This window comes from Aulonocara sp. 'chitande type north' Nkhata Bay, linkage group LG23, assembly GCF_057382095.1.
Source record: "Aulonocara sp. 'chitande type north' Nkhata Bay isolate Kocher_YH1m ecotype deep benthic linkage group LG23, A_spYH_male_GT1.1, whole genome shotgun sequence".
NCBI lineage: Eukaryota > Metazoa > Chordata > Actinopteri > Cichliformes > Cichlidae > Aulonocara > Aulonocara sp. 'chitande type north' Nkhata Bay.
This window is the reverse complement of record NC_141365.1, coordinates 26,328,149-26,343,225: the sequence shown is the minus strand read 5'-3', so window position 1 is coordinate 26,343,225 and position 15,077 is coordinate 26,328,149. Positions and strand designations below refer to the sequence as shown.

At 39.9% G+C, this 15,077-nt stretch overlaps 1 protein-coding gene, 1 long non-coding RNA gene and 1 other non-coding gene across 7 annotated transcripts in view; 1 reads left to right on the top strand and 2 right to left on the bottom strand.

Moving 5' to 3' along the window:
* Positions 1 to 3,032, bottom strand: part of nhej1 (nonhomologous end-joining factor 1) — a 31,734-nt gene extending 28,702 nt beyond the window's left edge. For 2 of the 5 annotated variants that reach the window (XR_015127108.1, XM_086282235.1), the window contains exons 1-5: positions 2,951 to 3,023; positions 1,959 to 2,076; positions 1,432 to 1,642; positions 1,072 to 1,293; positions 851 to 989 (exon numbers count right to left, since the gene is read on the bottom strand). Coding sequence is in view for 4 of the 5 variants with exons in the window: in XM_086282235.1 (XP_086138361.1) it covers positions 851 to 989; positions 1,072 to 1,293; positions 1,432 to 1,620 (550 nt within the window). In the remaining variant the exon portion in view is untranslated. Of the gene's footprint in view, positions 1 to 850; positions 990 to 1,071; positions 1,294 to 1,431; positions 1,646 to 1,958; positions 2,077 to 2,950 lie in introns of all 5 variants that reach the window. The other 3 variants (XM_086282238.1, XM_086282237.1, XM_086282236.1) reach the window with 3 other exon arrangements.
* Positions 2,027 to 13,560, top strand: LOC147301976 (uncharacterized). Its single transcript, XR_015127109.1, has 3 exons — positions 2,027 to 2,112; positions 10,958 to 11,102; positions 11,326 to 13,560. It is a non-coding gene; the product is annotated as an uncharacterized LOC147301976 (long non-coding RNA).
* trnar-ucg (transfer RNA arginine (anticodon UCG)) lies at positions 3,403 to 3,475 on the bottom strand. Its single transcript has one exon. It is a non-coding gene; the product is annotated as a tRNA-Arg (tRNA).
* Positions 13,561 to 15,077: the final 1,517 nt, after the last annotated feature.

Sequence of the window (15,077 nt, the reverse complement as noted above, 5' to 3'; positions counted from 1 at the left end):
AAAACAAGCCCAAATCATGACCCCTTCCTCCACCGTGCCAACCGTACAGTCTGAGATGGAGCTCTTGGGTTTTGTTTTGTTTTTTACAAGTTCACTGAGCATTGCACAGTCTGACCTTGGAGGGAATGTTTTCCACTTGTGGATTATCTTTTTCTTGCTGTTCCTTACTGTTCCTGCTATTGCTTCTTTACAGGTGCTCACACTCGCTAATGAGCAATGAATCAAATGCATTTGATTAGCAGCACCTGGCTGTTACGTATACTTGTTTTGTCTGCAAGCCGGGTTACGCAAACACACACCTGTAAAAACCCAATAGTATGCTGTTAAACTGCGCATACACTGAATGTTGATTGGTTGACAAATGAGCTGGAAAAGGAAAGGGTGCAAACATTTCTCAATTTGAGAGTTCACCAGGAACTGCAGTGGACACCTTTCATTCTTTTTTAACATTCTTTTTCACTTCAGCTCTTGGGCCAACACAGTACAAGTGAGGCCCACACACTGGCTGCACCCCATAATTTGGACACTGCCCCCATCTGCGTATTTAGTTTGTCCACACACTGTTTCTGCATTTTGCTTAGATGTTGTTAGATTAATTACAGCGCAGCTTGCTAACCAATATGTTTGCTTCCGACTTCAACACACCAGCCCAAAAACCAGTGAGTAATGTGATGGTGGATTCCTCCAGCTTTCACCAGGTGCATATCACAATCCCATTACAACAGACAAGGAAGTGCTGCTGGAAATGCTGCGACCTTACAAACAAATCAAATCAAATCAAATCAAATCACTTTTTATTGTCACATCACATGTGCAGGCACACTGGCACAGCCTGGCACAGCCTCTGTACCTCTGCTGAGCGTGGCTCCATTCTCTCTGTAGTCCTGGATCTCAGCGTCCTTCCTCACCAGCAGACCTCCCAGCTGCTCCACCTGCCGCTGCAGCAGGCGACTCATCGTCAGCAGGGGGCGCACCAGCTGAATGCACACCTGAAGAAACGCACAAAACAGTCAGACAGCCCAGCCGCCACGATTAGGGTTTAAAAAAGAAATCTGAAAGGTAAGGACGTACCAAAGCTACTGGTGCAGGGGTGCAGTGAAACTCCCAGTAGAAAGGGAGTCCTGCCAGCTCGCTCTTCAGCCTCATGTTGATACTACCGTCTTCCTGTCTCGTCAGAGAGATCTGAACCTCGTTTTCAGTCTGGCTGCCGACTCCCGCCAGGCAGGGCTTAACCACCTCACACAGGTGAGTGAAGAAGGCTTTTACTGGGGCTCGCAAACGCCTGTTAAGCTCCTGATGATGGAGAACAAGAATGTATTCATCAAACACGGGTTTTTGCTCATCTGGCTTTTAAGAACAGTAAGAATAAAGATTTCCTGCTAAGTAAATTCCACAAGGCCTCGCAGGTTATCTGTTCACATTTGTGCATACATGTGCTCTGCTCTGGATGACTGCTGTGTCCATCCTCTCCTCCCACACACAGTGCATGTCGGTGAGCAGGATATGGTACGCCGTCTCACCGAACCAGCTCTTGGCCAGGAGCTGGCACCCACTGATGCTCACGGGAAGCCAGGGACGCCGGAAGAGGATGTCCTCAGCAGGTGCTCCGCTTCCCTCCATCAGGGAAAACAGGACGAAAGAGCTACTTAAAGGCAGGGTGGAGATGTTGTATTGTCATTATTATTGTTAGCATTATTGTTGTTATTATTATTAATATTATTCGTATTCCAACTCTTACAACAAAATGTTGCTTTGATATTATAAAAAGGGTTGCACTAAAAACAGTAATTAAAACAACAGCAAAGTATTTTCTTTCACAATAAAAGCACCTATTATCACAGGACTCGTAGCCATATTTGTCGGTCAAAGCAAGCAGGAGCTGCTGTTTCTGAAAGTGAATGCCAGTGAACACATGGTCTAATTTCATTTTATATCAAAAATGTTTTCTAATCACTCACCTCCGAGGAATGCGCCCCCAAAAGCCTGGGCTGAGCTCTGCTGAAGCCGCGTTTTATAGACGCAGAGCTGGCCGCATAATCACAGCACTGCAGGAGGTTCAGACCGCAGTGGCAGCTCCTGTTTTCGGGGAAGGAAGTCGAGTGTTTCTCGTCAGTAAGTCATTAGAAACACACTACACAACACAGAGGTTGACTCAGGATCATTAAGAAAACTCAAAAACACCAAATCAGTCACTTTATGACACCAGTTTACACCGAAAGGACGGTGGACGCACATGCCAGCGGTTTTCTCGGTTGTGTCGTCCAAACTCCGTTCAAAAAATTAGGAATTTAAAATCCCACTGCTCCTTATCACATACTGGTAGGAGTCATAGTGTTATTTTAGAGCATACACACATGAGTAGCAGCTACTCTTTAACTCGGTAACCATCTAGCCTGTATTATAATTAACATAGCATTTCCAGAGACTTAAACACGCAGCGATCATTGTTAGAAATCAAAGACGAAGCATGAAGAAAAATATAAAAATAAAGACACTGAACACGAGTGTTAAAAAGAAATGTGTGTTGCTAGGTGTATTCATAAAATAAAAGGGATTATAGACGTGGTTTTTCTCACCCTTTTGAGCGTATAACCTAGTAACAAATGACCAGAAAACCAAACTATATTTAAAAATCGAACATTTTTTAGGTTTCAACGTTTCTCATAAAATATAATGAATATTTAGTTTATAACAAACTTCAGTTTACATCGATAGTTCAAATTTTTTAACTCGGCAACAATCTACACGATACTAGAAACAAATTTACTACAAAATGTTTCACTTTTAGCTCTGAATTGACAGACTTCAAGGTCTGGTACTCAAGGTGTAAGTTAAGCTAATTTTTTGTGTCTCTACAGTTGTAAACGCGCTAAAGTGAAGTTCGGTTATTCTAACCCGACAGCTCCTAACACACATAGAGACACTGAGAAAAACGGTATTTTAAACGTACTAAAGCTTACAACAACACACGCTGCTGCTCCGCAGTCGGTTCCTGTTGACAGTTAAGAATTCCAACACCGACGACAAACAGCGGCGCTTTTAAAAGGTTCCGCCAGTCTCGAAATAAATAAATAAATAAAACTCAGCCTCTTAAAAGTTACCAGTATTTTTTTTTTATTTCATGCACCCGTTAAACACTTAATATACTTCATAACAGTGAAATTTAAATGTTTCGTATTAGCTTTTATCAAGTTTTATATTTTGGATTTTTTTAATGTGCATATTTTTGAAATTCCTTTTTCTGTAAGAAAAAAAAAAACAACGAAACAGTATGGCGGATTAGACATCAGTCCCGAACTGCGTTCCTCATTTATAATCGGCCATTAATGTGTAATGGTAGATTGGCTTCTGGTCCTTCCCTCATTTACCGACACATAAGACTCTCTGTAGCAAACGCATAACCAACCACGAAGGGACTCGAACCCTCAATCTTCTGATCCGAAGTCAGACGCCTTATCCATTAGGCCACATGGTCTTCGATAACGTAGCCTGGACAGAGGCCAGATGACGTCAGCTGGAAGTCCTGGTGATTCACTATCTGAAATAGTGTCACTTTTCTCTCATTTATCACTCTCTACAACAGTGGTTCTCAAACTTTTCACAACGAGTACCACCTCATAAAATACATGGCTCTTAAAGTACCACCCTTATGACCTACATTAAAGTACAGTAGTATAGGCCTATTTAACACCATATACAGTTTACACAAGACAATTTTATTTCTTATATGAATATTATTTATTTTAACTGCCATAGTGCTAATAATAACAACTGTACTGCATTAAAACATTCACAGAAGGTGGGATATCCAGTCTTTAAGTGATGATGTATGAACCCTGCTTCCGGGTCCAAATTACTCTGCTTTTATTAAGGCTGTTGTGTTTTATCATGTTTAATGCTTTGTATCTTGTTCTATTTAATCTGAACAAGCCCCTTAAAAAAGGCAGTGATCACTGTTGGCCTCTCGCGGTTTTTATTACCACTATTCATCGGCAGCACGTTTTATAGCTCAGTTTTTAAAACCTTACGATGTAGCTACAGCCCTTCTGCTACAGCTCTTGAGGTTGTGACTCCTGTCTAAATCAGTTGGCGCAGCATGTCCAACAAATGTGACGTGAAACTGTGAATGAAAACAAAACTAAGGCTTTAAAGGATATTTATGTTGGTTTTGCATCTTTAGTAGTCTCAGTTGATTGGAGGTCCAGAATAGATCCACTAGTCTTTGTTCAGTGAAATCCTGGAAAACAAAAACTGTTGTTTGACCACTCTTCGTGCAGGTTGGTTAGCTCAGGTGGGTAGAGCATGGTGCTGAAACAGCCACGGTCATGGGTTCAAGCCCCATACTGACCACTAAAGTGCATGAGTGAGCTCAGGTATGTAGTAGCTGAGTTCACTTGAGCACATTTCTTATTACCAATTGGGCTTCATTAACAAGAAATAGCAAAAAAGAAGTCAGAAATACTCCACATAAGTGCTTTTATACCTAACACGGGCTTTCCTAAAAACAATAACAGCAGTGTCAGCTGACAAGGAATATAAATGTCTGCTTCAACCTCTATCTGCACAGCTCATCAGCTGAACTCTACAGCTGGCTTCAGATCAGACGATTCAGGCCACGAGTCAGATAACTAGAATATGGTGCTGATAACACACAAGGTTATGGGTTCAATCGCCATACCCGCTGTTTAAGCGTTTCCTGGGTAACAAACAAGTTTCATAATCCCATTCTTAAAAGAGTCCTTTAGATAACATTTTAGGGTCAGGGATAGCTCAGTAGGTAGAGTGGTGGCCCCATGATTGGAATGTCAGGGGTTTGATTCCCCTGAACAGCTACCCTGAGGTACCCCTCAGCAAGGTGCCATCCCTACACACTGTGCCCAATGGCTGCCCACTGCTTCACTGAGTGAATGGGTTGAGAGGAATTTCCCCACAGGGATCAATAAAGTACACTTTCTTTCTAATAAATTCTCTTATAGTTAAAAAAAAAATGCAGTTCTGTGCAAAAAGCCACCCCTCATTTATCTGTACTTTCATTCCAAGGGGCCAGACTGTCTTCCATTTTTTGCTTCACAGTGATCTATTGATTACTAAAGAATTTGTTATAAAATGCACCTAACTCAAGGGAGGAACCAGTGTTGTGTTTACACATGTGAAAAAAAACTGGGGGTGGACTGAAAAAAAAATTCTTCACATGAAGTAATGATTTTGAGTGAAAAGCAGCTAAAATAGTTAAAACAAAGTTTTATTTATTTATTCAAGTGATCAATCATTAAGAAAAATGTGCTTTATATTAACTGAATGCATATTAAAACATGTGAGAAACATTTACTCTCTAGCAACCGCCTCACACAAACACACCGGCGCTGACCGTGTGGATTTGAAACACAGGGAGAGGTCACGTCCAGCCTGCATGTCCACTGCTGTCACAGACACGGAATATTTTAAAAACCCCGTTAAAGTTTGTGCTGTCACCAGGCTGTCCGTGATGGTGAGTAAGAGACGGGAATGTAAATGTGCATGTAGCTTCACTCGGCTAGCAGAGTGGTCACGTTAAAGTGAGCAACACGTGGAAGTTTTCAGCCATGTGGATTTTTTTTTAAAAAAATACTTTGTCATGTCATTCATTCAGCACAGCTGTCCAGCTCTTTCAAATGCAGATAAAAATAACGTGTTTTTCCCAGTGTGGAGCTCACTTTCTTTAACCACAGCACCGGAAACAAACTTCAGGTTCCCATTTGCGCCACATGATATATAAACCAAAACAAAACAAAAAAACGGACTCTAATGATATTTTATATCTGGATCTGGATCTTGTCAAGTGCCTAAATGCACTGAGCTGCTGCCATCTGATTGGTTGATTATACAGTTGTGTGAACATGCTGATGGTTTTGTTTTTTGTGTAGAATAAGCTTTGCATATTTAACAAAATCATGCGAAATTTAAATGTCACCTTGTACGTACGTTAAGAAGTTTGTAATGCCGTGAAAACAAGTGCAGAGTGCAGGCTTTTGTTATCTGCCCTGTTGAAGCACATTTTAATATGCTTGACCACTATTTTGAGTTATTATTTGTTTTATTTATGGGGATATAGTACATTTGTTTTATTCATTTCATTGTTCAGTAAAATTATTTTAAATGTTTAGTCAAAGGTTTATGATTTGTTTCTGGTTTGTAAAAGAATAAACTGTATAGTTTTAAATAGCTCTATATAGCATTATTAGTGAATTGAACTTAAGATCAATCTGTTGATCTTGCAGAGATGTGATGTGATATTTTATATCTTTATAGGATACTTTTTATATGTTATCAATACACACTATAGTTGTAAGAATCATAGTCACCTCCATCAAAGAGCGGATGTGTTTGTTAGCGTGTGCTTCATTCTGTTTGCAAACACAACAGCTGGAAAAGATTTGAATGAACTTTGATCATACTTTGTAGGGCTGCAGAGTAGATATTGTGGTTTCTGTTCCTCTACCTCTCAGACATTTAATTGGTCACTTTTGCTATTGAAACTGTGGGAGTGGCTAAAAGAAGCTTTAATCATAAACAACATTCTGGTCCACACTCTGTACCAGTCAGTGGGAGTACTGGATGTGTGGGCATACAGTGGGTACGCTGCTCATTTCAAACAGTCTGCCCAACATTTCACAGCAATACTGGGGCCCACAATGGGCAGTTCACAGTGCCCAAAGTGCAACCATGTGGTTGCTGGGGAAATGTCGTCTGGCATTAATATAAGGACACAAAAGTGAGCCAGGAGCTTTGTGGCATAGGTTTTCATGGCTGAGCAGCTCCTGTAGGTGGGATGTGGATGTTACCCAGTATGTTTGTCCATACACACTCATTAGCCACTGGCATTAGTTTGGACCTGATGTTGTCTCCAGAGCTGTCTTAACTTGTTGTGGCACAGATTCAACAAGAAACCAGTTTGAGATCATTTGAGCTCCGAGACAAGGTGTGTTATCCTGCTAGAAGCAGCCATCACTAAATCAGTATCAATTTCTTCTATTGTCCACTTTTGATGAGCCTGTGTGAATTCTAGCCTCAGTTTCTTTTCATGAGCAGTGAAATAGGTGTATCCAATAAAGTGGCCTATGATTGTAGCATAGCTACAATATATATTCACATTATGACATCTAAATTTTGCATGGTTTTATTAAATATGCAATTTTCACATCAGATCAGATTTGACATATTTAACACGTGTTATGTCTCGTATGATCTCTGACAAGTGTGCCTCTATGAGGCTATAAGAAAGACTCTAAAGGTGGGCAGTTGCCAGTTTTTTGGTCATCAGAGGAAAACAGAACATGTTTTTCTAAAAATACATATTTATTTAATAAGACTTAGACAGATAATTGTAATGATAAATTGAAATAAGAGTAAAGTGTATAAAGTCATAACAGCACCCTGTCTGTGTCACTCATACACAATCTTAGTGTCCGGGTTTAGTTGAACCAGGAGAGGGCGACATTGCTCTTCTTATGTATGATTTCCATGTATTTCTTACAATATCAGTCACAAGGGACCATTCTAGTGCCATTCTACCAAAAGAAACAAATGCCACCTCGGGGGAATCTGAAGTCGTGTGCAGTGCTGTGGTTAAAGACTTGAGTGCTGCAACTGAAATATGTATAACACTTTCCTCATCTACATTTAAAACAGCTGCAAAAAGACATGTGCACTGAATGAAGAGGTCTTTAGGCTAGGTTCACACTGCAGGCAAAAGCGCATCAAATCCGACTTTTTTGGTCGGACACTCTGAAGAGCACAAATCCAGTATTTTCATATCCGATCTGGGCCACTTTCGTATGTGGTACTGAATCGAATACATATCTGATGTTTCAGAAAGCGACTGCTATTTGAATGGTCACGTCGCACTAAATCCGTCTTTTACGTCACTGACACAAGACAGACGCCATCAGCGCCGGAGAAGACAAACGAGAAAGCATGAAGAGCGAGTCAATGGACAGAAACTGAGGTTGTGAGTCTGTGCAGAAATTGCTAGACTGTTGCAACAACACCTACTAGCTCTGTAGCCGCCATTTTTACTTCCGTAAACAGACCGCGTTATGTGTGACGTCTTCTTTTGCGCATGCGGGCCACTTTGAGGTCCGTGAACCGTTCACACCAATGGTTGGTTCACACTAGAGCACATTTGGTGTCACATTTTATTTGTAGTGTGAACAACCAGACAAAAAAAATCCGATTTGATCAAAAAAATCGGAATTGAGCATTAAGACCTGCAGTGTGAACGAAGCCTTAGATCTGATGACATATGGAATAGCATTTCATTAGCACAGAAACATTGAAGGGGTCTTCAAACAGCTGGAGGAAAGCATCCACTTGCTTGTTTAAGAAGCTACAAACAGCAGAGGAGAGTGATGGGAGAATAAAATAATTTTTAAAAATGCTTCGATGGCCACGTCAGATGGGTGCTTCTGAATCCTGTGCAGCTGTGTGACTTATTAGTGAGATTTCAGAAATGCTTAAAACCTTAACTGAAATGGACATAATAAGGCATGGAAGTTTGTTTCTGTCAATATGTTTTATCAGTTTAAAAATAAAAATTAAATTAATGATTTAATGGTAAATCATTTAAAAATAAAATAGTTTAAAAATAAAATACAAGCACAAAGTAACACAGAAACATTGATATATCTATATCTCATTAAAAGATAAGTAAATGTAAACTTTTTGATGCATTTTAATGGTATATTAATTTATTCAGTAGTGTCAGTTTATAATGGGTGTGTGGGTCTCCTGTAATATTGACGTTCAGGGGCGGTCTTAGCCTGTTTGGTGCCCTGGGCGAACACCCCCTCTGGCTTTGTCTAGGGTTTATTTCTGGGATTTCACACAACCCAGGATTCAAATCATGAACACATAATGGGCTTGGATTTACAACTTTATGAATGAAATGTGCTCTATTTGGAAGCAGCCGCCCCCCCCCCCCCCCCTCCCCTTTCAATGGGTTGTCTGTGAGACTTTAAATCATCAAACTGTAAATTATAAATTTTAAATTGTTATTGATCCCTTTACCACTAGTCATAAAGTGTATATTTATTGTCTTACTCTTTTTGTATTTATTGTTTGTGTTCTTGCACTGCTGTAACTGGAGCCTCGTCATCTCGTCTCTATATACTGTACTGTACCTGAAAGTAAGAGCTCGTTTAGACTCTATTCTGTGAACAGGCTACCTCCCACGAATATGTGAATTCTTCTGTGAAAGAAGTCTTGATGCATCATCCAGGAAAGTAAATCTCCAAAAGTTGATTCTGTTCATCTGGACGTAGCGTTTTGTGGGAGAGACGTTTCATCACTCATCCAAGTGACTGCAGGTGTCCCCAAATCATATAAACAGTACATTTGCATAATAACTGAAACCAGCCCACTGAAGGAACAACGGGCTGGGAGGTCAGTTCCTTGATCTTAATTATGCAAATTCTCATGACCATTGACCAACAACCACTGACCAAAACCCACTGATCAATGGCCATGAGTACCATTCACAGAGAGTTGGGGAATGGCTGCAATCACAGCATTGTAAGATGGCGAAAAAATGTACCCTTAGGCCCCCTCCTCGATTCAGAGATGGTCTTTCCCTTTTCACGGAAATGGCCTCCTTGACTCCCTGCTCAAACCAGCGTTCCTCCCTGTCCAGGATGTGTACATCCTCATCCTTGAAAGAGTGTCCACTGGCCTGTAGGTGTGACTAGACTGCAGAGTCCTGGCCTGACGAGGTAGCTCCTCTGTGTTGTGCCATCCGCTTCGCCAGAGGTTGTTTGGTTTCCCCGATGTATAAATCCTGGCAATCCTCCTGGCACTTAACAGCGTACACTATGTTACTCTGTTTGTGTCGGGGGACCCGATCCTTGGGGTGGACCAATTTTTGGTGCAGCGTGTTTTTGGGTTTAAAAGCCACAGAGGAAAAAATGCGCCTCAACTGTTCCGATACTCCTGACACATATGGGATCACTACAGGCTGATCACTTGGGCAGCGGTCGTCCTTCTCTCCTGGATCAGCTGGAGCTTTCCTTAGGTGCCTTTCCAGCTTTGAGAAAAGTCCAGCTGGGATAACCACATTTACTCAGGGCCTTCTTGATGTGCCGTTCTTCTGCCTCCCTGGCCACTGTGTCTGTGGGGATGGTGTTCGCTCTGTGTTGTAGCGTCCTGATGACGCCCAGTTTGTGCTCGAGGATATTGAGAGTCAAACCTTAAATACTGATCCGTATGCGTAGGTTTACGGTACACGTCAGCTTTTAGATGTGCATGTGCATAACTCAAGTGTCATCTTATCAACATGTTATGTGGTCTTCAATGTTTTTTTTCTTCTATTTCTGGCAGATACAGACATTTAATTTAAAGTCTTGATGTTGCATCTGTCTACATACTGTTAGTTACTAACGCTAATGAGCTGTTGTGTTTTATTTTGGACTGGGTTTACACAAATGCTCACTGAATGTGTTGGCAATAAAAGAAATTTAAAATAATAAGTTGGATGTACTTAATTCATTTGTGTGGAACCTGTTGACAAAATAAATTTATGTAAAACTAATTAGTAAAGCACAAGGTGGCTGAAAATATAATATTTGAATTAATCTAACTTAAATTTAACATTTTACTGCCACAAATAAGAAATGTGTTGAAGTAACTAATCGAAACTATCTAACCTGTAAATATATCATCTATGTTCATACAACATAACTTGATTTAGGTAGTCTTAAATATCTGTTGTTAATCTTAAGTAGTTTTTTTAAAATTAGATGAACTAAACATTTTTGCTTTAAACTAACACAATGCAATTTCATGGAACCTGTTGACAAAATAATTTTAATTAAAGTCAACTTTTCATTTTTTTGAGTGCAAGCAGTCGGTCCAGCTGACTTTCTTGAGGCACTGAGGGCAGTTTGAGTGCATTACAGCAGACTGATCTTCTCTGTTATCTTTCCAGTGTGAGTGCACGAAAGGATCTCACAGATGAACATGTGGTCCCTGACACTCCAGCCACCTCTTCTGCACCCGTCTCACCTCCAGCTGAGGCTCAGAGGAACAAATCAAAGAAGGCTTCCTGGTGGCGCAGATGGCTTTTTTGTAAGGTGAGTTTACCACTGCAGAGAATAAGCTCTGAACAAACAAATGGTGCAGGAATTTCTGCATCTATTTGTGTTTAACTGGATTTATTTGTAAGTGGCAAATCTGAAGTATGAGGTCATTTTACTGTGTTCCTGTTTAAAGCTGATTCATTGCTTTGTGTTTCTTCTCCTGTAATTTCATCACTGTGATTGCACTGTTTGTGTCTTTCTATAATGGTAACATCAGCACTGAAAAATGTGAAGTCAAGGACGTTGGTGTCCAGATGGAAGTTTCCTGCCCCCCAAATTGCTGCTGTTTTTCTGCACGGTACATTCTACAGAGCCGAGTGTGAAACGTGAACAGCTGTTATAGGAACATATGAAGTCTGAATGTTAGGATTGACACTCAAATTCTCATTATGTCGTCCATTTTGGTTGAACTAACTGGTGACGTGTTCCTCAAAGAAAAAGGTGACCTTAGATGATGAGCCGTGTTGGCCTGAGGTCAATGAGAGAGATGAGCCAGTTTCCAGGCCGTCTACCCCAGCAGGTTACGGTGGGTAGCCAGGGGGCTATGTTGGAGACAGAGTAAGCACAGCAAAAAGACCATTGTTAAATTAGCTCCAACAGAATTATTTTCAACACTTTTTCAGGGTTAATATATTATTTATACACTCTTAAGAGTTAAATCAACATTTTTGAAATAGTTATAATATTTAACACCAGGCCAGAGTTCATGTTTTAACATTTTTAACCTTCTGGTTAGTGTTGGCTTCACTCCCTATAGTGTCAGGCTTTCTACACTGAAAAGTGTTAAAATTAAATTCTGAGAAAGAATTGAATTCCACAAAATAAATATTCCCCAAAAGGACATTTATTGTGTCTTCAAAAAATTGTGAATGACGGTACAATGTACACTGTCTCATCTGAAACATTGTATGACCTTTGCATGTCAAAAGATTTATAAAACTTTAGATCTGACATTTTCACTATGCATCTCTGCTCAGCATGCATAGATGGTTATCAAAACACTCTGTAAACAACCTGTTTCCCATAAAAAAAAAAATAATTTCATCTTCAACCAAAAGTAAGTCACTTATTTGGCGAAAGACAGGCGTGTCTTCTTCCACTGCACTGCAAATAACAGGTCCAGCTTTATATTCACTTGGGACAAATTAAACACAAAATGTGCTTTGAAAAGTTCATCAAATGCCCCGAGTGAGTGGCTCGCCTGGTGTGTGTCAGTCTTGCTCTTCTTTTGCCTGACAGCGAGGAGGTATGGTTGCCAATCCTTGTTGATTGCAGAGATGCTCTTCCAGACTCCAGCATGACTGGGGTTGACATAAGGAAACTAATAATTATTCACAGAAATGGTGTCTAAATACAGAAAAAAATGCAGAAGAGATTGCTCAAAGACTTTGATATTATTGAAATTTCATGATATAATTACCTTATGAAAGAGTACAAGTCTCTGACTTGCATCACTCGCGCTGATTTTTGGAGACCTTTGTCCTCCTGGTGGTGGTAGAAGGAGATGTAGCAACAACAACAGCAATGCCATTTCTTGTTCAAAGGCTGAAGATGAAAAGACACAAAATTAATACCATTTCATCAAATGTTTTGATCTGTTTAACAATGAAAATAGGGGAAAGTTAAGAGACTTCCATCTCTCCCATGTCTATTGTTGAAAGTTATCAAAAACTAGATGAAATCGTTAGAGATACAGAAGAAGAAAAAAATCTATAGGATTATTAGTTCAGGATCATCATACAAACAAAACGGACAATGCTTTGTTTGACTTTATATTACATTCTAAGATCAAAACTAGAAAAACTGGACAAAGATTTACTTTGTTAAAGGGTGTTAAAGTGAGCTTTTCAGCCTCTTTTATGGCATTTGGCCTGAAGAATGTCTTTCATTTCTGAAGCAACCTGGAGGATGTGTCATCAGCGAACAGGAGAGTGAAGTTTTGCTCCACCTTTAAGAAAAAAATTTGTATTTGAAACAACTGCTAGCTCCAAATTCCAAACATTAAAAAAAAAGAATTCTAACTTACCATTCCTTTTGTATCCTGGAATCTTGGAAAAGTGGATAGGATACCAACGCTTCTGCTTGGGTCATTAACAAGCCTCCAATAGTGCTGAATGGTCTCTTTCATCTTCTGGAAAATCACAGAGTTGTCTGTAGTATGGTTGAGCAAAGACACGACCTCCTTGCAAGAATCACCATCAAGCTGGTGTATAAAATTCAGTCCTTTTGAGATTTGGACCACCTGAAGAACTGTCTGTCAACCTATTAGGTTGTGTTGGAGATCCACAACGAATCTTTCTTTGGACAGTTTTCAGAAACTGAAAGAAATGTATCCTGTACCACTTGCGGCATCAAAGAAGTGCTCCTGGATAAGTGAAAATACAAAATATTTTGTCAGATTTAGCTCATAACAAAATATCAGATAATTTTTATGTCCAGCATTAAACAATTTTGTGTTGACTATTACATAGCCTTTGTCTGCATATGGATCTTTGAGTGAGGGGAACAGCATCACAATGCCCAAAGCATACTCCTCTATGAGGGGTAGAGTTGGATGTCTCGAGACCGGTCTTGGTCTCGAGACTCGAGACCACTTTTTCGTGGTCTTGGTCTCGTCTTGGTCTCGACGGACTTTTGTCTTGGTCTCGCTGTTTCGGTCTTGCGTTCTCAAATCGACATAGTGTTCGGGAGATTTGGAGTCAACCATCAGCGGAGCGGGGGGTGGGGGGGGGTGGCTTACTGGGCTTAAGCCCGGGTCATTTTTTCAGAAGCATGGGGTCTTTTGGAGTGTAATTTGTTAGTTAGATGCCTGACTAACAACTGTATAAAACAAAAACAACACACGAAGCACAGAGCGCACCGTCGTAAATTCCCCCTAATTTTGGTATGATCCGAGCTCAGGCACTAGGCGACTGCACAGCACCCATGTGAGCGAGGGGGGAGAAGCTGCTGCAGGACAGAGGAGAGCTTAAGTTTGACCAGGTACCAAAGCAAATCGTACTGATTCGTACTGAACTAATAATGTAAATATGACGGTGTATCACAAAAGATTGATATCAAACTGATCAGTTGGTTGCGTTACTTGCTCTTCGAGTGAATCAACAAATGGATAAATAAAAAGCCGAACAGCAATGCTGATTTTTTAGAGTCTTAGCTTACATTTCATATTTTCAGTTGTTACCCTCCACGGCTAAACAAACTCTCTAAATTGGTTTCAGTTGTGTACTGATGTACACAACAATGGACATAAGGAGCTTCTTTCAAAGAAAAAACTCAGGTAGATGTTATTTTATATATTATGCTTCGGATGTTGTTCACAATATTTCTATGCAAAACCAGAGGAATTTCAATACACAGCAGTATATTCACAGTTGAAACCAGATATTTACACTTTATGGAGAAAACGTAAAAACTTTTTTTTACTGTTAAACATCAATTTAGAGTAAACTTTTGTTTTAGATAAATAAATGTTGAAATATCTTTTGAATTAGTTAAATGTCAGAATAAAAAGAGGGAGCTGTCTATTTTATCACTTTCATCAAACTTAGGAGTACATGTACACTAAGTTTATTGTTAATTAATAAGAAAACTCCAGACGATTCCATTCTGAGCTGAAGAAGCTTCTGATAGGTTCGTAGAGTCCATGTGAGTAAACTGGTGGCACAGCTGTGGATGCATATAAGGCAAAACACAGAGCCTGTTTCTTTGACATGGGAAAATCAAGAGATGTCAACCAAAACACCAGGAACAGAACTGTGGAGCTCCATAAGTGTGGCTCAAGTTTGAATACAATTTGGTGCCATTTGCAATTAAGAAACACAGATAGTTTCTCTCTTTACTCTTAAAGTTAACAAATATGTTTTTTATATTTATCAATCTAAAAAAAGAAACATTTAGTCTGATTTGATGTTACAATCAAAAAAGTGTTTGTGTTTTGATCTGAAGAGTTTGTAAATATCTGGTTTCAAC